Source organism: Camellia sinensis, chromosome 9 (genome assembly GCF_055761805.1).
Source record: "Camellia sinensis isolate YWXY chromosome 9, ASM5576180v1, whole genome shotgun sequence".
Classification (NCBI taxonomy): Eukaryota; Viridiplantae; Streptophyta; class Magnoliopsida; order Ericales; family Theaceae; genus Camellia; species Camellia sinensis.
The window spans coordinates 7,516,045-7,540,963 of record NC_138969.1 but is presented as its reverse complement, the minus strand read 5'-3'; the positions used below and the strand labels follow the sequence as shown (position 1 = coordinate 7,540,963).

Genomic DNA, 24,919 nt, shown 5'->3' with positions numbered 1-24,919 from the left:
CCATGTTGTATTTAAGACATGATTTTTTTGTAATTTGTATATATCTAACATCTGTAACCTATCCTTATACTCCGTTAACTCATGTAGGCCTTATGTTAATACCCTGTCAAGATCTGTCAAAAAGGTAGCTTTACTATCTAAGGTGGTTGGACTTAGAAAGGAGGCTATTTTTACTCCTCCGACCTTCCTAGGATCTTGCTTGGTTATTAGTCAAAGGACTCATTAGTGACATTTCCTACTCTTGTAACCTTAGATAAACCCTGTATTTAATGGTCAATATATTATTTGATGTTCCCGATTTTTGGGGCGTCACAAATATCACATATCTCACGATTATTGATCACATATCTCATAATTATTACCCACATGAATCATAACCACATCTCATAAGTAACCCCTTTGAGTCATAACCAACATCATATATCTCATAACCACTAGTCACATATCTCATAACTAACAACCCTTTGAGTCATAACCAACATCATATATCTCATAATCACTAGTCACATATCTCATAACTATCTAAACACCCTTTGACACCACTTTGCTCATAACCAAAATCATATATCTTATAATTACTAATCAAATATCTCATAACCATTACTACATATGTCATAACCAACATCACATATCTCATAACCACATCTCATAACCAACCCCTTTGAGTCATAACCAATATCACATATCTCGTAACCACTAGTTAGATATCTCATAACCAAACTTTTTTTTTTTATAACCAACATCACATATCTCATAACCATTAGTCACATATCTAATAACTAACACTATTTTGCTCATAACCACACCACTTTGATCATAACCAATATCACATATCTCATGACTATTGATCACATATCTCATAACTATTATCCACATGAATCATAACCAACCCCTTTGAGTCATAACCAACATTATATATCTTATAACCACTAGTGACATATCTCATAACTAACAACTCTTTTGCTCATAACCACACCATTTTGATCATAACCAATATCTTATATCTCATAACCATTAACACATATAGCATAACCAAACACCCTTTGACACCACTTTGCTCATAACCAAAATCACATATCTTATAATCATTAATCAAATATCTCATAGCCATTACCCACATATCTCATAACCAACACCACATATATCATAACTACTAATCACATATCTCATAACCAACACCACATATATCATAACTACTAATCACATATCTCATAACCACACCACTTTGATCATAACTAACATTGCATATCTCATAACCACTAATCACATATCTTATAACCAAACACCCTTTGACTTATAACTATACTACTTTGCTCATAACCAAAATCACATAGCTAATAATCACTAATCACAATCTCATAACATTTACCCACTTATGTTATAACCACATCTTATAACCAACATCATTTACCTCATAACCAACATCACATATATCATAACCACTAATCACATATCTCATAATTACTACTTACGTATAGGGATGTAAATTTGGCACACGAGCTTGCAGCACACCCCAAGTCCAGTCGCGCCCTAGGTGGGCTCAACCAGGCCTGAGCCTAAGCCCAACCTAAGACCCTAGGCTACGCGTTCTAGAGCCTGGCCCGATTCTGGTGTGCCATGAAGTGTGACCCATCTCGTGAGCTCGACCCGAAATTTGTTTCCCCATCTGGCCCGACCCAACCCCAATGACTCCCTGCGGGTCAAAATTTAAAATTAAAAAAAAAAAAAAAAACTGAAACAGTCTTATAACCGTTAATTCCACCAACAACCAGTTTTATTTTTATATACGTAAATTAACCCCTCCCTCCCAAGTCCTATAAATACCACCCCTATCTCATTTTATTTCTCACAAACAAATCTGTCTCTCAAACTCTCATTATCTCTGAACTCTCAACTCTCTCAATTAATTTTGCAGTGTCATCTCTAAGTGACAATTGCAATTGATCACCTATCTCTATCCTAGATTTATTTTTAGTCATAGTATCTTCATTAAATATAATAGAAATAGTACTATACAAACGATATACTTTTTAAAATATCTATATACACTTCTAGACATATATGTATATATATATATATATAATTTAACTAAATTTTAATAAAAAAATATGTTGGAAAAAATTATCTATGACGTAATTTTATTTTGTTTTACTAAATAAATTTTCTCCTAAATTTTTTTCCCCAACTTTTCCTCATTTTTTTTCCCAACTTTTCCTCATTTTTTTCCCTACTCTATTTTCTTCCCCTTGATTTGTCCTAGTTGTGCTTGAGCTCTCTCTATTTCTTACTCATACTTCTCTATTTCGCTCAAATTATCAAACGACCATTGTTGATAGTTCTTCCTTAATGAATTCTTCCTCTCTCTACTCATGTGTCTCTGCAAAAGATCCTTGAACTCGTCACTACTCTCTTTGTCTATTTCAACACTATTCATTCTAGTGATATTTCTCTAACTAGTAAATGCATCTATCTCAAAACTCTAACTCTTTCACATTAATATGTCATACATACACAAACCTTTGGCCGTAGTTATGATTTGAAAGGTTTTGTTATCATCAATTTGTACATGTGTTATAGAACTGTTGAAAAATGAATATTGCGCATTTCATTGTACTATTCTGCTATCTCAGTCCTCTTCATCCCTCAAGCATCTCTCTTATTCTTTACTGTCATTGTAGATATCTTCGATGTTCCTTATTGGAAATGACAACACCTTTGACGTCATTTTCACAGGCGATAAGCATGTTCAGTTTCTTTTTCTCATATTTCTTTTCCTCTCGCTCTACTAGCTAATCTTCTCTAACTCTCATTTTCTGTTCCATGGCTTTAAGTCGTTGATTAAATTATTTAATGATTGTCATTACATTTTGTTTTCTCTGTGTTATGACAGATCCCGATTAGTGATTCTAAGATTTTTAGTGATTTGTTTAGTCATTTTATGATAATTGTTATGAAACTTTATTGCTTGATTACAATATTTGTGGTTTATAAAAAATTTGGATATTTTTGTTACATAAATTAGTTGCGCTGTTATGCATTTTGTGATTGATGTTATAAATTTTTTTGGGTTGGTTATGACATTTGTGATTTGTAAATAATTTAATTATTTTTATTATGGCAATTAGTGGTGCAATTACGCATTTTGTAGTTAATGTTATTAAATTTTGTGAGTTGGTTATGACATTTGTGGTTTTTAAAATTTTTAGATATTTTTGTTACACCAATTAGTGGATAGTTACATTAATGTTATGAAATTTTGAGAATTAGTTACGACATTTGTGATTTTTTATAATTTTAAATAATTTTGTTAATTCAATTAGTAATGGCGTTACATGTTTTATGTTTTATATTACAAAACTGTGTGACTTGATTATAATATTTGTGGTTTCTAAAATTTTAAATATTTTTATTATGCCAATTAATGGTGTGATTATACATTTTATAGTTGATGAGTAAAATAGTCTCTCTTTTTTTTATTAATTTTACTTAATAAAAATACATGGAGGATTTATATTAAAAATAAATTTAAAAAAAATTAAGTATAAATTGACAAAATTATAAATTAATAATTTATTTTATTATAAGACTCTATTCATAAATGTTTTAATTTTTTTTTATAATGATTGTTACTTAATTTTGGCCACATTTTCTCCAAAAATTTGGAACAAACATTCAAATTTTGTCAAAATCAAAATTCTCTCATTAATTATTTTTGACAAATCTCTAGACCCTTTCTTTAGCCCAAATGAATTTGAGAGAGAGAGAGAGAGAGTAATCTCTGGACTTGGGGTGTGCCGCGAGCTCGTGGGTCAAATTTACACTCCTATATGTGAGTAATGGTTATGAGATATGTGATGTTGGTTACGAGGCAAATAGTGTTGGTTATGAGATATGGTTATGACAAAAGTGAGTAAAGGTTATGAGATATATAATTAATGATTATTAGATATGTGATTTTGGTTATGAGCAAAGTGATGTAGTTATAAGTCAAAGGGTGTTTGGTTATGGGATATGTGATTAGTGATTATGAGATATGTAATGTTGGTTATGATCAAAGTGGTGTGGTTATGAGATATATGATTAGTAGTTATGATATATGTGATGTTGGTTATGAGATATGTGAGTAATGGTTATGAGATATTTGATCAGTGATTATAAGATATGTGATTTTGGTTATGAGCAAAGTAGTATTAAAGAGTGTTTGGTTATGCTATATGTGTTAGTGATTATGAGATATGAGATATTGGTTATGATCAAAGTGGTGTAGTTATGAGCAAAAAGGTTGTTAGTTATGAGATATATGATTAGTAGTTATGAGATATGTGATGTTGGCTATAATTCAAAGGGATTGGTTATGAGATGTGGTTATGATTCATGTGGGTAATAGTTATGAGATATGTGATCAATGGTTATGAGATATGTGATATTGGTTATGAGCAAAATGGTATGGTTATGAGCAAAATGGTGTTAGTTATGAGATATGTGACTAATGGTTATGAGATATGTGATATGTGATATTGGTTATGAAAAAAATGTGTTGGTTATGAGATATGTGATTAATGGTAATGAGATATGTGATGTTGGTTATGAAATATGTGACTAGTGGTTATGAGATATGTGATGTTAGGACCCCTAAACTCCTTTGATTTTCTTTGCCCTCTTTTTGGTAACCGGTTACACCGGTTGCCAATTCAAAATTAAATTATTAAAATAATTTAGTTATGTGGTAGTTATGAGATAATATGGTATGTATGATAACTAAATATAACTAAATTATGAGTTAATATGATAATAGTTATGATCTATATGATATTAGTTATAATATAAAATCATATATCTTCATAACTGATGTATACTTGAATCATGCATTGGACTCTACAAATAGAACCTATACTTTCATCACTTTACAATTTTATTTCTTACTCATTATTTTTATAGCTTATTAGGTAAAAATAACTTAAATAAATTTTTTTAAAAATTAATTATTTAGATGTTAAGGAAAGAGTATATTTAATTTTTACTTTCTAATTATCGTATCTTAATTTCAGAAAAAGCTCTATCAAAGAGGCCATTAGCTTGCATGCTTAATTTTAGGTAGGAGATGGAGTTAGCTGGTTCAAACAAACAGGGTTGGTGTGGTGACACCAAGATAGTGACTCCTAAGGAGAGAGTACAGTGTCAGCATCCATATTTTTCAGCACAAAAAGCAACTTCACATATCATTTGCTCAGACAATCTAATTGATGGCCCAATAATATATATAATACAGTCAAACCTTTCACTGTTCACATTTGCATTGGAACCAACTAAAATGACTAAAACACCCATCAGTTTTGGGACTGCTTATTACAGCCAAAAATAGCAGAGAGAGATATGCTATTGTTACAAAGAAAAATAAAATAGAAAAAAAATGGAGATAGGAGTGGAGATGGGGAAAGCAAATAAAACAAAGCAAAACAGAACTAAAAAGGAAACATTAATTTATGTTGTAAACTGAGATTGTCGATTTTTTATCTGCAATAATATCCTTGATCCCTAAAACTTAAGCTGTATAAATCAGCCTCAACCATTACTGAATTGGAGGATTACACACACAAACAAATATATGTATATATAAAGTGTACAACCGAGAAAATGAAACTTTGTCACATCTTTTTTTTCTTTCTGAAAACTGTCAAAATACCCATTTCAGATCTAACTGTTTCAAACTTAATAACAGTCATAATCTGTCTAACTGCTTCACAAATACATATTATGTGCCCAGACCTCTAATATATATAATTGCCACAACACATATGTATTGTTTGCTAGTGATGAAACCACTAATTCAAGTGAAAGGTATTGGGTTGTTTAGCTTGAGCAAGCATCTGGACAACTTCCTTCATGGTTGGTCTCTCTACACTGCGCTCATGAACACACAACATTGCAACAAAGAAGACTTGCATTGCTTCTTCTAATGGAACATTTTTCAGTCTCTCATCTAGGATCTTTACCACCCCTTCTCTGTTCCAATTCGTTTCGATCTTGGTCCATTGAACGATGTCCAACCCTTCTTCTCCGAAATCACCCACTGGTCTTCGGCCTGTTATGAGCTCTAGAAGTACCACCCCAAAGCTGTAAACGTCACTTTTTTCATCTACTTTCAATGTGTATGCATACTCTGTCACATGATCAAGGCATAGATTTTAGATTAAGACTTACTATTAGCTAAAATAGCAGTAGGAAGTAACATTAGTCTGTATTAAGAACTACTAGTTTTTCCAAAAGGAAAATTACAACTGTGTGAATAAAAGGAAGTAATTTAGCTTTATGTCTGTATTGCATACAGAAGTTTCTCTTTATAGGGCTTAGGTAAAGTAAAGCTTATTAGATCCCAATCAGGATTCTTCATGGGTTATGCTTTGGATTCATGTTCTTTTTCTTTCTTCTTCTTCTTCTTTTTTTTTTTTTTTGTGGTTAAAAAGAGTCTTGAGTCAAAAAAGGTGTTTCTGATTATGGTTTCCAAGAAAAGAAAAAGTTTACTACCCATAAATATGAGAGAGCAAAAGAAAATGCTAAAGCAGAATTTTTCTTTACGTTAGTGGTGGTGGTGTTAGTGTTACCCTTCTTGGACTCAACATGACTCTGAAGAACAAAATCAAACTCAGAATCAGTGATTCTAACCATGACTCTGGTGACTGAGTAAAGCAAAAAATCAAAGTGAAAAGAATGTTTGATAATTAGTAGCACAAAAGTTCTTTTTTATTTTTTAATAATTAATGGCACAAAAGTTCTTAAGACAAAAGGATCTGCTTAAAACTGAGAATTTTTTTTTTTTTTTAACTTCCAAATGTTTGATTTATGCTCGGTTTGTTTTGGAAAAAAATTACCTGGAGCAATATATCCATATGAACCAGCAATTGCAGACATGCACTCTGAAGTTCCAGTGTCCTGCAAGAACTTGGCTAGTCCAAAATCAGCAACATGAGCTTCAAACTCTGAGTCCAGCAATATATTGTTTGACTTCACATCTCTATGAATTATCAATGGACTACAATCATGGTGCAAGTAACTCAGCCCTTTCGCTGCCTCCACCGCTATTTTCACCCTCGTCTCCCACCTCAGATACGCTCCTCTCTTCCCATGAAGCACCTCCCCTAAACTCCCATTTGGCAGGTACTCGTAAACCAGCAAATTAGTCTCTCTGTTCGAACAAAATCCCAGCAATCGAACAATATTCCTATGTCGAATCTGACCCAGTGTTTGAATCTCCGCGGAGAGACCATTGTCATGAGACGAGCCTTTCCCTATCCCCAGCAGCTTCTTCACTGCCACTTCCTCTCCGTTTGGCATTGTTCCTCTGTAAACAATCCCCGCTCCACCTTTCCCGATCACGTTGTTGTCTTTCAAGCATTCCAATATGTCCTTGCTTCCAAATCCGAGTTTTTGAAACGCTGTCAGCTTCCATGAATTCGGATTCTTTCGTGACTTTCGGGATTTGACGATTGCCAATACAGCAAACAATAATGAACATGCTAGAAGTCCCAGAGCGAAAACGAGCTTGTATTTTCCAGAGACTTTTGATTTTTTGTCGTTTTGGTCGATGACTTGTGGCAGTGGGGTTGATGAATCGTTGCACGGGTTTGAGTATGATCCGCAGAGAAGAGGGTTGCCGACAAAGGAAGTTGAATTGAAGACTGAATATTGTCCGGTTTGGGGTATCGAGCCAGAGAAGTTGTTGTGGGAGAAATCTGCTGATGTTAGGCTCTTCATGGACCCAATTTCCTTGGGAAGGCTCTGGTTCAATTGGTTCCAAGAAATGTTGAGATAATTCAGTATATGAATTTGAGAAATTTGAACTGATATTGGACCTGAGAGTTGGTTTTGGCTCAAATCCAAGTAAGTTAGCAAGAGACAATTACCAATCTCAGGAGGAATTCCACCAGAGAAATTGTTTCTGCTCATATCTAACTTTAAAATGTTCTTCAACCGCCCTGTATCGGATGGAACTTCTCCTGTGAATCGGTTCCCATTCAACAGAAGAATATTCAAGCTTGAGAAATTTCCAATAGAACTAGGAAGGGAACCCGATAAGCGATTATTCGATAGATTCAGCTGGGTAAGTTTTGAAGCCACCTTGCTTCTCTCTTCCTCAAATTGTCCAGTGAGGTAATTGTTATGCAATTCCATGAGTGACAGCTCAGGCAAGTACAAAAACCCGTTTGGTATCGACCCATTCAGATAATTCTGCCCCAGCCTAACTCTCGAGAGTGAATCGCATTTTCCCAAGTCATCGGGTAGAGGCCCAAACAAAAAATTGTTGAGCAGGATCAAGATTTTTAGTTTCCTTCCAGAACAAAGAAATTTGGGCAGTAATCCAGTGAGCTTATTAGTCGAAAGATCGAGTTCTATCAATTTACCGTTCTGTCCAAGCTCCGATGGGATTGAACCGATGAAATTGTTTTGCCAGAGGTTCAGGACTTCCAAATTGGGCAGCTCGGCGATGGCTCGAGGAATCTCCCCATGAAACTTGTTGATGAACAGGTTCAAGAGGGTGAGCTCGTGGAGGGCCACAAACTCGACTGGGATTTCGCCTGTGAGTCCGTTGATTGAAAGATCAAGAGTCTTTAAGCTTGTTAGATTGCCTAACTGGGCAGGGATTGAACCGGAAAGTTGATTTGTTTGTAGAAACAAAGTGTCAAGATTGTTAAGATTTCCCAATTCGGGTGGAATCGGACCTTTCAAGCCGCAACTGGAAAGGTCTAGATGAACCAAGTTGATCAGATTACCAAGCTCAGATGGGATTCCACCTTCAAACTGATTGAAGTAACCCAATTGAAGCTTCTTCAGATTAGTAAGGTTGCCAAGCTGACTGGGTATGAAACCAACCAAATCGTTCCCCGCGAGGGAGAGAAAATCGAGCTTTTCCAGGCTTCCATAGCTAGGTGGGATTTCCCCGGAAAAGTAATTCCCGCCAAAATCCAAATGCATCAGATTCCGAAGCTCGGTGACGCCCAATGGAAGCGAGCCAGAGAAGGCGTTGTTGTAAGCATCGAGCACCAACAGCTCTTTCAACAGAGAGAATTGCCAGTTCAGACTTCCATTGAACATGTTGTTTGAAATGTTGAGGAATTGAAGGCTTCTTAGCTTGTGAATTCGAGGTGGGAAAGTTCCGGAGAAACTGTTCCCGGAGAGAGAAAGATTCACGAGGGTGCGAAGATCGGTGATGGCAGGGGAAACAAAGCCGGAGATGTTGTAATTAGATATGTCGAGCGAAACAATTGATCTGTTGTTGGTATCACATTTGATGCCAGTCCAAGAACAGAGAGACATGTAATTTGAGACATTCCAGGTATTCAGACAAGAGATTGGAGGTTCAAATGATTGTTTGAGAGAAACAAGGATTGAAGCTTGCCTTTTAAGATACAGATTGTGCAGAGGAATTGAATGAGAAGGTGTGAGGAAGATGAAGAGGAGAGAGAAGATGAAGAGAAGCCTCATAATAGGTTCAGAAGCAGCCATTAATGGAAGATTTTTTGAACTCAGAAGGTGGTGATTTTAAAGAATTCAACTGAGCTGCCAGAGACACAGAGGAAGAGAGAGAGAGAAAGAGAGAGTCTTTGGATGCTTTTGATATGGGAATGGCATTGGGTATAATTTCTTTTTTAAAATTGCTTTTGGTTTATGACTGTGTATTGATTGTGGATTCATCTTTAGCTTTATCAAGAAAAGCAAAAGCAGAGTTTGTGCATAAAGATGCATATTCCAGCAGACCGTTGGATCAACCAAAAATTCAGAAATCTGTTACTTTTAACTTGAAATTACTTTCATACCCATTGGGTCCTTCCCTTATTGCTAAATTTACCAAGGCATAAGCAATTACTCAGAAATTGAAGTGTCAATACTTGTTGATCTTCTTGATCCAAATTCCAGTACTGGAGGACTCAATGAAGCAGATGTTACATCAATCTAGATTATTTTAGAACACTGTCAAATGTTTACAATTACTAGTAATTTGAAAAAATCAAACAAATACAACACAATATGGTTCAATAATGCACCTACATCTATGGATGAGAGAGATCAAATCCATTATGTACAATAAAGATGATAAAGTTTTGAACATCTAAACTCAACTAGTCTCCAACGATGTCACACTCTCTCACTGACGACCTCAGCCCTCTACCTCCGTAACAAGTCCCTTACAAATTTGGATATGCAGTGGCTCTGTTTTGGCAAACTTATAGGTTGCTTCTAGTTTTTTTTTTTTTTTTTTAAATATTTTGAAAGCCTTTGTCAGAATATTTAGTGTAATTTATATTTAAAGCTTATTAGACAAAAATAACTTAAATAAATTGAAAAATAAAATAAAATTGGATAGTCTAAAAGTTGAGGGACAAGACAAGTGATTTTAATTTTTACTCTCTAATTATTTTGAACTTGACAAAAGTTACACCCTATGAACTCGATAAAAATATAAGACAACTCATAACACAATAAACTTAGGCCTCGTTTCGAAACATGCTATTTTAGTAACTTTTTTATTTTCATGCTAAAATATAAGGTAAAAAAAACTTGTATGTTTGGAATGACTTTTTAGTTTTTTTACGAAAAAATGTGTAAAAAATAAAGAGAAAATGAAATCTTTGACTTTTTAGTATAGGTTATAGGTTTTTTGGTTTTTTAATAAGTTTTTGACTTTTAAGTTAAATTATTACTTCCCAAACAAGACCTTAGTTCAATATTAAATCAGCCTAGGCATGCAATGTAGAGTGCTCTTTTTAAGTCTTTGTTCTTTCGTTTTTTTCTTTTTCCTTTTTCATGCAGATAGATAGGCCTTTGGTCCAAGAGATCATCTTTCTTTTGTTGTTTGCATAGAAATAACTACTGGCAATTGAGGAGCCCTGACCTCTCACTTTAGACCACTGCACAGAAAAGGGAAAAGCTAAACATTTTAAACGATACATGTTTTTGAAAAATTAATATCATGTGTAAATTTTTAATAATTTTAGAAAGCGACGAAAACAATAGTATATTATTTTTTAATTTGGTCAATGATTTGAGACTGTTGGAAAAGCAAAAGGTTTTACTTTAATGTAGGTTTACATTGCCTTTAAACGTGATTATTCAAGTAGTCTTTGATTCACTTATATGAAAATATTTTCACATTTAATTTATTAAAAAATAAATAAAAATACATTTTAAATAGAATTATTATTGACTATTGTAACAGTAAAAATATTTATTTTCACCTTTAATTTATTAAAAAATAAACAAAAATACATATCAAATAGAATTATTATTGACAATACAATTGTAATAGAATGATGACTTCATATAGAAAATAATGAATAATCTTTCCATCTTAATTTAGTTAACTAAAAAATAGAGGGACTTCATTCATCGTTTAGAACCTCAAAACAAAGAGTCTTTGCTAGTTGGTTATTCAAGTTTTTTGTTTTTATTTTTTATCGGCAAAACAAAGATTCATGGATAAAATAACGTGATCAACACATATAAGATAGCTGCGATTAGAATAGCAAAAAGGACAAAAAAAATACTCGATCCAATTTACCAAACCAACTAAAGAAAAATAGAGTGTTGACAAGGATTCAACACACCATTCCATCCTATCAACCCAACAATTAAATTAAAAAAAACCCCATCTAAAACTGTCTAACACTTCCCCATTCCATTTTTTCAATGTGAAATTTCTAACACTCTCAATGTTGTCCATAAAATCATGCACAGAAAAGCATCCAACTTCAACCCACAATGCCGCATTCATTTTGATTCTTTCGCAAAGAGCATCTCCATCGAAACTTTTTGAGCGAAACACCAATGCATTCTGTTCCAGCCACAGATTCTAATACGACAACAAGACATCAACATGGTGTGCATCCATCCCACCATGGGTTGGTCAGCAACATAAAATCAATTGAAACTTGGGGTTAAAGTGGAGGCCCCACCAACTTGTTTCAAAATGGTTATTCAAGCTGAGACCAAGTGTGATTACCTTTCTCTTTGTTGCAATTAGCTTTACAGTGAAGTTTGTTACATTTATGCGATGTGTTTGGGAAATAACAGTTGAATATATGCATTTGTGATTAGTAGAAAGTACCACACCCTCCCAACATGCAATAATTTTTCATGTTTGGGAATCTATACGAGTTAAATTTGAATGAAATGAGAAATGAGAAATTAGAAAATGTGAGACAAATGTGAATGAAATATAAATTTTTTTTTTTCTTTTTCTTTTTCTTTTTAGATCCTTATCCAATTTCATGATTCAAATACTGCGTAAATCTCTTTTTTTTGTTTGAGGAAAAGAAAACAAAGAAGATGGGGCTGCCAGGTTTGCTGCCGTGTGAAATGATGAATGGAAAATGTTGGTGAGGGTCCAGAAAGGAACAATTTTTTTGAATTGAATTAATGGCAATGTGAATCATGAGATATACACTCAATTCAACTTGGAGATGTAGAGTTTATTATATATAATTGTTTCCATAGCACTAACTATACAATGTGATGATGACCGAGTGTTTATAAGAAGACAATCCATTATTATGCAAGGAATCTTCTTTGGTCCCTCTCTTAGGAATAAAAAGTTCAAAAATTAGGTGATACCTTTCCAGGTTTAGCAGCTACCTAGTGAGAGCAGCACCACTTGAGATTTAATTATCTTCATACTTCTTAAAACTCAATTTCGCGGACTCTACAGGATTCATAACGATGATTCAAACCGCTTACCTTGTACTCATCAAAGAGAAGAACATATATGTAAAAAATTAGATTAATTGGGCAACAATAAGCATACTAACTCATCGAATTTTGTTTTATAAAATAAACGTTTTTGTTTAAAATTATATTTACAATTCATTTCATAAAATAAAATATGATTAGTTAATGCGTAGATATCAATATCCCACCAAACTACTTTTTTGCATATATACACTGTTTTTCAAGATTTACGAAATAAACGATTCAGATAACAGTTCCGTAGAACTCACAAAGTGAAGTCTTGAGGCGTATGGAAAAGATGGAGTCTTGAGAGGAGCAGCTCTCACTTGCTAGTAGGGTGCATCCCATACATTTTTCAGATAAATGTCTATCTTGAAGGGCATCTGATCACGTTTTGAGATTTTTATTTTGAGATTTTTTTATGATTTTACGGTTTATAATACATTGGTATAGTTCCTTTCCACTGTACCAAAAAAAAAAAAAAAAATACATTGGGATAGAAAATTTTAAGGATAAAAATCACTCACCGATCTTGGATCACAAAATTCAGAAACTCTTCTTGTGATATTTTCAAATGCGTAGCTCATGCAAATGGTTCTCGAAAAAGAGAGAGATGGAAACAGAACACAAAATGTCCTAAGATATGGATTCCTAACCCGCAAAAGAAAAAAGGCCACCACTGAGTACTTGAGCTGATTGTCTTAAATTAAAAAACAAAAAAAGTCCCTAGATATAAATATTAGCCTTGATTCACCAAATGTATCCTAGTTAAAGCTGCTTTGACATTTTCTTTTATCTCTTTATAGTTCTGGAGAAACCAATCAGCTTCCTCTAGTGTGAAAGTTGCTGATGTCTTTCCTTAGAATTGTCACATTGTAGTTGGTGGTGGTGCCTAATCAAATCTACTGACAGGATAACGGTATGGATCCTCAAGCTTCAACATTTACAGACTCTATCTCTCTCTCCCCCTTTATACAAAGCTACCTCCTGATGTGACTCCCACTCCAATCTCAAATCCTTTTTCTCAAAGTTCAACAATAATTGCAACAAGATTTAAGATATGAGAGCCAATGCAAATGCAACCCCCACTCCCCTTTGGTTTTGGATAATGTTGGAGATGTGTCTAAGTCTTAATAGACCATCTAAGTTGTAATAATTTATAATTAATGTAAAACATATGAGATAAGATAACAAATAAATGAGTAAAAATGAACCTTAAGAGTAATATTTTAATTATATATATATATACATATTAATATTTTTGATAAATATAATTAGGGCAATGGTCGAGGAGAACGGAATGGGAGAAGCAAACTCATTTCCACCTCACTTTCTCATTTGGGTGGAAAAATCCACCTGGAATAGGAGTGTGGGGGCGAAGCAGAATAGGCAACAAAAAAGAAAAAACTAAATACATTTAATGTGGCTAGGATGTTGTAATCACTTTTTAATGTAAAATGAAAATTAAATTTATTTGTATACTAATTTCTAATTTAAAATAAAAAATAAAGCAATGATGTCAAAGATCCCCGCTTAATCTATATTTGGTAAACTATGAGAGAAAATAAAATAATGATTATATAAGTTATGAAAAATAATAATAATTGTGATTTTACTTCCTCTTATTTTGATAAATAAGAGAGAAAACAAAATAAAAGATATTAATTTTTCTCTTGTTTTATTTGGTTAACCTATATAAAAAGAAAAATTAGTGAAATATCACTCTTTAACTTTGGGTAGTAAGAGAGATCCAATATATTTTTATTTAGGATTTGGCTTCCGTCCAGTCCAATGTTGGGCCCGTGGGGGCCATCACGGGTCTCGTTTTGATAATCTAAACCGTTCAATATGTAAAACTTGTCAAATACTATATAAACCAAACCAAACTAAGCCTTAAGTCCCATCAAATGGGGTCGGCTACATAAATCATTCTTCTCCACGCGGCCCTATAAAAGGTCATTTCGTTAGTCAAATTAAGTAGATCCATATCTCTATTTACAACGTTAACCAACGTTAATCTAGGCCTACCCCGTCCCCTAACACTTCCATCTACCTTTACGGCATCGCATCTCTTCACTACTGCCTCTGTTGGTCTCCGTTGAATATGACTAAACATCTCAATCGATTCTCTCTCAACTTATCTTCTATCAGTGTTACTCCTACCCATTCCGAATACACTCATTCTTAATTATGTCTTGTCTAGTCTTGTCACACATCCACCTTAGCATTCTCATCTCAGCCACACTCACCTTATTTACATGTTATTTCTTGGTTGTCCAACATTTCATCCCATGCAACATCGCTGATCTAATAGTCGTTCTATAGAACTTACCTTTAAGTCTAGTGAGTATTCCTTTGTCGCACAGTACCCCAGATAGGGCTATGCAAAATACCGTCGGATCCGCTAAAACCGCACCGATCCGCATCAATCCGCACCGCTCTAACCGCTAACCGCGGTTTAAACTTTAAAATTTATAATCTGCCAACCGAACCGCTCCGCTCCGCTAAAGTTAATACATATAAATTTTTTAACTTTCAATGAAATATCAATGTAAAAATGAGTGTGAAAAAGATTTAAAATATGAAATTTATTGCAAATTAGTAGTTATATTTATGAAACATATTATGTAAAATTACTTTGTGTTACATATCTAAAAAATATTACACAAATTAGTGTTATATATTATGCAAATGTATGATAATTAGTTAAAATATTCTTCAATTCGCCAAAAATCGCCAAAACCGCAATTTGTCAATCCGCCAATCCGCTAACCCGCCATTCGGTTTATAATTTTACTCTCAAACCGCCCGAACCACACCGCGCACACCCCTAACCCCAGACACACTTCTTTACTTACACCATCCCGCCTTAATCCTATGGGCCACATCCACATCAATCTCCTCCGCTGTTGTGATAATCGACCCTAAATAACGAAAATGTTCACTCTTTGGCAGTTCTTGATTCTCAATTTTCACTTCTCCTCTGCTTTCATTGTTACTGTTACTAAATTTACACTCCATGTACTCTGTCTTAGTTCTGCTTATCCGGAATCCTTTAGATTCAAGAGTTTTTCTCCAAATCTCCAACTTTGTATTAACCCCTTCCCTAGTCTCATCCACTAGCACTATATCATCTGCAAAAAGCATACACCATGGTACGTCATCCTGGATATTTCTCGTCAATTCATCCATAACTAAAGCAAAAAGATAAAGACTTAAGGTAGATTCTTAGTGTAACCCTACAGTGATAAGAAATTCATTTGTCTCTCTAGCAAGCGATCTAATAGTGGCCACCACGCCTTCATACATGTCTCTAATCACATCAATGTAACTTTTTGCCACCCCTTTCTTCGCTAACACCCATCATGTTATATCCCAGGGCACTCTATCATATGTTTTCTAAAGGTCAATAAACACCATATGAATGTCTCTCTTTTTTTCTCCATAATTTTCTATTGCTCTCCTCAAAAGATAGATCGCTTCCATTGTTGACCTGCCAGGCATAAACCCAAATTGATTCTCTAACACCTCTATTATATCTCGCAATCGCCGCTCTATCACCCTCTCCCACACTTTCATTAAATGACACATTAGTTTGATTCCTCTATAGTTGTTGCAATTCTGGACATCTCGTTTATTCTTATAAATTGGCACTAAAATATTCTTCCTCCACTCATCTAGTATATTCCTAGTAACAAAATTTTACTGAACAACCTAATCAACCAAGCAACCCCTTTTTTACCCAAACACTTCCAAACTTCAATAAAGATATCATCTGGTCCTAAAGCCTTATTTAATTCCATCTTCTTAAGCGCAATCTCCACTTCAAAGTTCATAATCTTGCGATAGAACCTACAGTCTTGGTTTATCGTATTACTAGATATTTCTTCCCCTATTGTCATACCTCCATGTTCCTCATTTAATAGTTTCTCAAAATGGTTCTTCCATCTTTCCTTAATTTCTTCATCCCTCACCAATACCTTAGAATCCTCACTCTTGATGCACTTAACTTGATTAAAATTTCTTGTTTTCCTTTCCCGTATCTCAACACGTTTGTATACCCTCTTCTCTCCCTCCTTACTATCTAGTCTAGTATATAGGTCATCATAAGCTTTCAACTTAAACTCTCTCACTACTTTCTTAACTTCCTCATTAACTAATCTATAGCTCTTAAGGTTTTCTTCAGTCCTATCATTTTGCCACTTTTTAAAAGCACTCTTATGTGCCTTAACTATCGCTTAAACCTCTTCCCTCCACCACCAAGTTTCCCTAGAGTTGGGTCTCGTTCCTTTCGACTCTCCAAGCACTTCCCTCGAGATTCTCCTCATACAATTGGCCATTGAGTTTCACATAATGTTAGCATCATCTTCCAAGTTCCAAGTACCTTCCTTATCCATTCTATTCTTAAATATTTCTAATTTATCCCCTTTTAGGTCCTACTATCTCGTCCTACGACGCCCACCATCCTTCCTAGCTTGGTATTACCCTCAAAAACATAAATCTAGTACCAAAATCACCTTACAATCATTGCATTTTAGGCAGTCCACTTTTCTCACTAAGAAGTAATCTATTTGGCTCTTAACTGACCCACTTTTCAAGGTTATCAAATGCTACTCCCTCTTCTTATACATAGTATTGGCCACCACTAAGTCAGAAACCAACGCAAAATCTAAGATACTCTCTTCAGCCTCATTTCTGTCACCAAAACCGTATCCACCATGCACCCTTTCATAGCTTAGTTTATCTATGCCTACATGGCCATTAAAATCTTCACCTATAACCTGGTTCTCTGCTACGGGTATCTCTTGTAAGATCTCATCCATTTACTCCCAAAATCCCTCTTAGTCTGATCATCTAATCCTACTTGAGGGAGGTATACACTAATAATGTTCACTATATTCCCTCCAATAACTAGTTTAACTAACATAATCCTATCTCCTTTTCTAATGACCGCCACTACATTCTCCATAAGACCCTTGGAAATTAAGATTCCTACCTCATTCCTGCGCCTATCTTTACCACTATAATACAGTTTAAAACCAGCATCCTCAATTTCTCTAGCTTTCTCGCCCGTCCACTTAGTTTCTTGTACGCAAACTATACTAACTCTCCTCTTAATCATAACATCTACCAACTCCATCGTCTTACCAGTTAAAGTTCATATATTCCAAGTGGCTACCCTATTGTCAAGTACTATATACTTGTAAAAAATCACATTAATCGAATATCGACAGCTACGTGATCAAATCAATTTTGTATTAAAAATTGGACGGTGAAAAAATAAACGGTTGACAGAAATCTAATCCGATGAAATAACTATCAATATTCGATCTACGTGATTTTTTACAAGCATATAGTATTCGATGAGTTTTACACATTAAATGGTTCAGATTATCGAAACGAGACCCATGGTGGGCCCCCTGGGTTCAATAGCGCCATCCAGTCCAATCACAGACTGGAGGGAAACCAATCCCTTTTTTTTCTTAGTAAAAGGTCTTTCGATGAAATTTTTCTATGAAATTAGAGAAATTTCTCTATGTCGGGGAGAAATTTCTATGTCTCAAGATAAAATTCTTCTATGTCGAATTTGCTCTGTAAAAATGTTGGCAGATCCCAACTACTATGAAAATATTGTATGTCATTTATCTTATAAAATCTTAATATTAGAGACTTTAAAAAAAAATCCTATATAAAATAAAAGAAAAAAATGATATAATAATATATTACCAAATTAACCTTTTATAGGTATTTTTTTTAAATTTCTTCTCCATCTAAATAGATAGTTTTGGTATTATGATATTTAATGTCATACCCTAAACTTGGGCATGACCAGCCGTGGCCCACAGGGCCTTAGCCCAAGGCACACGTAAGTCTCAACACGAATCCATAATCACATTGAATAAATGTAACAATAGTCCAATAATAAATAAACCAAAACTCAATCTAGTAACATGTCACAAGTATAAATTGTAAAACCAGCCATAACCAACTTCCAAAAATATATACTAAATGGAATGCAATCCGCCCGCAAAATAAAATAATTCTATATAAAACTCAACCACAATTTATGCACAACACCGACATAACAAGCTAAAACAAAATAAATAAATGTCCTAGAGGTCCATGCAATTGAGTTTTTGCTTTCCTATGAGTCCACTCTAAGTCCTTTTATCACCTGGAAATGATAAACAACTAAATCAGGTGATAGCTCAGTAAGTAAAAGCATGGATAGTAAATACAGTTTTGAAAACAGGGTTCAATCCAAAATAAGATATATAACACAGAAATTAGATTGGCATACAGTTTTGTTAAAGACAATCTGTTTCAAAAAGAAGGTTCCATAATTCAACAGTTAAAATACTTATTTCTCTCAAGAACATAACAAATGTCATTCTCCACTTAAAATAGATTACAACATGATCATCAATAATTTTCTCGGTATCAAGAATAACAAGTAACATGCCACACAGTTCTCGAGGCAATAAGCATGTTAGATCCAATATCGAACTAAAAGTCTCTTCGAGGTTACAACCCGAGCTTTTTCTCTAAGACGATCCGATATTGAAGGTCACCTAGCCTAGCCCAGATCTTTTTCTTACAATTGTTGAGCACTAGAGTCATCACAGCCTAACCCGGATCTGTTCCCTAGTGGCCAGAGTCACAACACACAGTAGAATAATTTCCATAGACTTTTATATACAGATGGTCCCAATAATCAATACAATTCAGTTTCGCAAACATGGTAGTTCACCATTATAAACATAAGACCATAACAAATAGTTTACAATATGCCAAGTTTACACATGTTTGAGAAATAATTTAATTCCGTTGATAATATAATAATTTATCAAAACAGTTTAGTCCTAAAATAATAATTTAATTTTCCAACAGTTTAGGGTAGGGGAACATTTATAAAAATATGTAACATGCAACTACTCATCTGAAACGGAATAATATAATCCTCAAATAAAATGTGAAATTCCAACTAGTGCCCTGAACCAAGTATGAAAACTACATGTCACTACTAATTCAAAAATATAAAAAAATAAAATAAAATAAGAAACTAAGTAACCTCAAGCTAAAGCGCACTATCACGGCTCAACCAAACTCACAATTACTATTAAATAATACCTAAGTTCATGTTCTTCAAGGTTTCAAATTACCCAAGACATGGGTTCAGATCGAAACTTAATTAAAAGTAATTTTACGATAAAACGAAATTTTAAACAAGTTTTCTCAATCTATTCTCTAACTCTGAAAATTAAAAACCCACTCCATGCTATTCGAAAAATTTCAAAACCCTCCAGATATCAACTAATATATCCTAAGTTTCAAACCCAATTGGTTTTACTCGATTTGCTTATCAAAACAATTATTTACAGTTAATTATATCCAAACAGGTCACTTTCTACAGCACTTTAAGAAATTAATGGTTCTCTTAATATACACGAGCAATCAATGCAAGGACAAAAAATTAAGAAACTAAACTCTTAGTCGGTTCTAATGACATTGATTTGATAATTTTCAGATTTATACCCAAAGAAAACGACACTTCAGAAGTTACTGTTTTGTACTAGTTTTCTGGACAGATTTGAACGCATTAGTTTATATGGATTTTGACTCCCAAAAATTATAGTAAAATTCTGGTATGCAATTCAATATGTAATTAATTTACTGTAAAAATTTTAGTTCAAAATTCATCCATTTGATAAGGTTTCTTGATTTTTAAAGTTTGTGTTTGTGTACAGAATTTTTGGACTAAGAATTACACTCATTATTTCTCATCACCAACCACTTACTTGGCACCCAAACAACACACTCGTTTCTCCTATTCCTTCCCAACAACAAGCAGATTACACACATGAACCATCACAATACATAAATATAATAAAATATGACAATACCTTAGAGTTGTTGACCACCAATATTGCTGAAAGTTTCTCTCCAATGTCTCTCTCTCTCTCCATTTTTCTCCCTCACGGCTGCTACTAACTTGGGGTGAACAAATAAGAGGGTAGGGTTTGTGTTTATTTTATTTTATATTTGTGGTGGGCACACCCAATGCGTGTGCAGGTCAAATAAATCAATAATATACAAAATGTTTATATGTGTTGTATGCAACTCAAATGGTAAGTGTCTTATTTATCAAAAATTTGTGATCTAGAGTTCAAGTCACACCCTATTCTCTATATTTAAAAAATAATAATAATAATAATAAATCTTATCTCTAAATTAAAGACTTTCACCATAAATTTATTTGGAGAAATTATTTATAAGTCCCATGAGGAAAACTTATGTAATATGAAGTGCTATGTAATTTCTTATAGAGTTCAAGTTCTATTTAGATAGCAATGTGTTCCATAAGGTTCTATGAGTTGTAAATAAATGGTATTAATATACTATTATACCCTTTATATAACATGTATCATTTAGCATATTACGTATTTGGATTAATACCATGTATTAATCCCACAAATTCACATTCACATTCTGGTACATTTGGGAATTCAAATTTAGTAAGGACGTGACAATATCGACACGTAACGTGAAAGTCACAGCTAACAATTTAGATGCCCTGGACAATAGATTGATCAACCAACAACCATGCTTACTAGGAATGTGTTCCAAATACAAAGTGCTTCTTTAATCTTGTCTTTATTTATATCAATTTGTCATTATTGATAAAATTGATACAAAGTGCTTCTTTAATCTTTTTACTCCTCTAATAATAAAAGTGCTTCTTTTTACTCCTCTATTAATCCCACAAATTCACATTCACATTCTGGATAGTACATCTGGGAATTCAAATTTGATAGGGACGTGACAACATCGACACGTAACGTGAATGCCACAGCTAACAATTTAGACGACCTAGACAATAAATTGAACAACCAACAACCATGCTTACTAGGAATGTGTTCCAAACACAAAGTGTCACGACCCGCTCCCTGTATCCAAAGGTTGAGAATCGTGATGGCCAATAACTGAAGTTACCTCCGGCCAATTCTTAAACAAATTAATAAACGCGAGCGGAAGTAATATTTAAGTAAGGGTACCAAAATAATTATCAAAACTTTTATTTTTATTACAAAATTTATTGACCAAAAAAGTCGATATTTACATAGAAAAATATCATAAAAGTATTGTGTGTGTCTATTCCACAGCCTCGCGTCCAAGACTTTTCAAAAACTATTTTTGAATTGCATTGTTTCTTGAAAATTGGTAAACAGCTATAAGCACGTGGCAGAGTGAGAAATATTATGCCAAGAGTATAGGGAATACAAAATAGCCATGGATAGTTAGTTAGGGCAAAACATTTACATAACTCAATTTGGTGAATAAATCATTTAAATGGTAGAAATTGAAATACATAAATTATGTAAATAAATAACCATAACTACGATACCGAACAAAACAGAATAGAGGTCACAGGAGTGACAGTCAGAACATAGATACGGATTCAAGAGGTGACTCGTACGGATTATAGAGCTCGTACGGATCATAGAGGTGACTCCCACAATAGTGTAACATTTATCTCCGCACAGCAATTTGCTCCGCACAAAACAAAGGTCAATAGATCTATGACAATAGAGGGCAATGGTTATTTAAATCCCTCAAGGCGTGGGACCCCGTGGTAGTACTTACAAAACATAATTGTTTATAAGGTTATTGTCAAATATTCTTTAAAATATAAACAAACATATCCATGGGTTTCATTTTAACAAATAGAGTTCAGAAAATAACCCACGTAATTGAAATATTAATATAATTTATAAAACATAACTTGTATAAAATAAATTATGATAAGTCAAAACATACGTAAAATATATTATGGTGACTCAAGGTATAATATAACTCACCTTAACTTTAATACCTCACTCTTTCTTTCCACTACCAAAGACCCTCTCGACTTCCACTATTCTTTCCTTCATTTTCTTCCTTCCTTTCCCTTCTCCTTCCTCTCTCTTTCTTTCCTTTTCTTTCTTTCTTCTTTTCTTTCTTTTCTTTCCAAGTGAATCTCCTCCTATTTATAAGGAGGTAGAAGTCTCCTGAGCTAATCATCCCAAATCCTTCTCAGATTCGATCATCAATTTCATTGATTGATCATTATCCTTAATAAATATTTAAAATAATTATATTTTGACCCAATTTTTTAATATAACTATATAAATTAATTAATTTTGAATTAAATTACATTCTATCGTGTACCAACAGTAAATTAATTATTTATTTTACTAACACACCCATTATTATTATTATTATTATTATTTATTTAATAATATCTTATCACATACAACCATAATACTAGTACAAAATTTAATGGACAACTTAAATTTTCAAGTTGTTACAATCTTCCCTCCTTTTAAAATTTCGTCCTCGAAATTTGTCATATGTGTAAGTTATCTGTTGTGCACTCTGATAAATATATATATTAGATGATTAATCTGATAAAAAATATTACCTCAAAAAAAAAATTTACCAAAAACAACTCGCTGTCTAGCTGTCAAAAATTATTTTGGGCCAAAATGAGAAATAATCGGTGATTTTAAAAACTTTTCATTAGTTTTATAATAAAATAAAATAAGATCACAATTAAACAAGTGACTGAAAATGAAATGAAAGAATCATATGCAAGATTCGAAGGAATTTGAGATGAACTTCCATTCTTTTTATCCGTGAATCTTCTTTTGATAGGAAATTGTTTCAAAATTAGTATCTTTAAAATTTGAACCCACTTGTAAAATGTCAAAACGATTTTTTTTTTTTTTTTGAATACTGAACGGAAATTATATGTATTTAATTATATTATAATTTTGGTAGATGCTTGAGCCCGACACCCTCTATATATTTTCTTTCTTTTGCTATAACAAATAAAAATTATATCTAATGTCCTTTACAAATTATGCACAAAAAAATAAATTAATATACATATATAATCATATAAAATTATAATATAATTAAATCGACTATCAAAATATAATATTTAGGTACTAATTGTCCGCTATCCTACTTTTTAAATGTGCATGTGTCCTATACTCCAATGACGATTTTTTTTTTATAAACCATTACTCTGATACCACTTGTCACGACCGCTCCCCGTACTCAAGGGTTAAGTATCGTGATAGCCAGTAACTGAAGTTACCTCCGGTCAATTCTTGAACAAATTAATAAACGCGAGCGAAAGTAATATTTATGTGAGGGTACCAAAATAATCATCGGAGCTTCTATTTTTATTACAAAATTTATTGACCCAAAAGGCCGATATTTATATATAAAAATATCATAAAAATGTTGTGTGTGTCTATTCTGCAGCCCCGCATCTAAGACTTTCTAAAAGCTATTTCTGAATTGCATTGTTTCCTGAAAATTTGTAAACAATTATAAGCACATGGCAGAGTGAGTTATATTATATCTTGAGTTACCATAATATATTTTACGTATGTTTTGACTTACCATAATTTATTTTATACCAGTTGTATTTTATTAGTTATATTAATATAAGTTATGTTTTATAAATATTTCAATTACGTGGATTAATTTTTGAACTCTATTTGTTAAAATGAAACCCATGGATATGTTTGTTTATATTTTAAAGAATATTTGATTATGACCTTATAAATAATTATGTTTTGTAAGTACCACCACGGGAGTTCCACGCCTCGAGGGACTTAAATAATCATTGGTCTCTGTTTAGTCACTTTGTGGCCCTCTATTGTCATGGATCTATTGACCTCTGTTCTGTGCGGAGTAAAGTGTTATGCGGAGATAAGTGTTATACTATTGTGGGAGCCACCTCTATAATCCGTATGAGCCACCTCTTGAATCCGTACCTCTGTTCTGACTGTCACTCTTGTAACCTCTGTTCTATTCTGTACGATGCCGTGGTTATGGTTATTTATTTACATAATCTCAGTTTTGCTACTTAAATGATTATTCGTTCAGACAAAGTTATCCTAAATATTTTAGTTACATAACTATCCATGGTTATTTTGTGTCCTTTTTACTCTTTGTATAATATTTCTCACTCTGCCATGTGCTTATAATTGGTTACAAATTTTCAAGAAACAATGCAATTCAGAAATAGCTTTTGGAAAGTCTTAGACACAGTGCTGCAAAATAGGCACACACAACATTTTATGATATTTTTATATGTAAATATCGGCCTTTTGGGTCAATAAATTTTGTAATAAAAATAGAA

General features: G+C 33.3%; 1 protein-coding gene across 1 annotated transcript; it reads right to left on the bottom strand.

Moving 5' to 3' along the window:
* Positions 1–5,528: 5,528 nt before the first annotated feature.
* Positions 5,529–9,673, bottom strand: LOC114309287 (uncharacterized). The gene is made up of 2 exons (XM_028254992.2): positions 6,870–9,673; positions 5,529–6,160 (listed from the first exon to the last, which is right to left on the bottom strand). The coding sequence occupies exons 1-2, from the start codon at positions 9,499–9,501 to the stop codon at positions 5,823–5,825; spliced, it is 2,970 nt and encodes a 989-aa protein (XP_028110793.2). The 5' UTR covers positions 9,502–9,673; the 3' UTR covers positions 5,529–5,822.
* Positions 9,674–24,919: the final 15,246 nt, after the last annotated feature.

Bases quoted from the DNA above. Each gene is read 5' to 3' on its own strand.
- LOC114309287 (XM_028254992.2), bottom strand. From the start codon at position 9,501: ATGGCTGCTTCTGAACCTATTATGAGGCTTCTCTTCATCTTCTCTCTC. The intron at 6,161-6,869 runs GTAATTTTTTTC...ATCATGTGACAG, and splicing joins ATATGGATATATTGCTCCAG to AGTATGCATACACATTGAAA.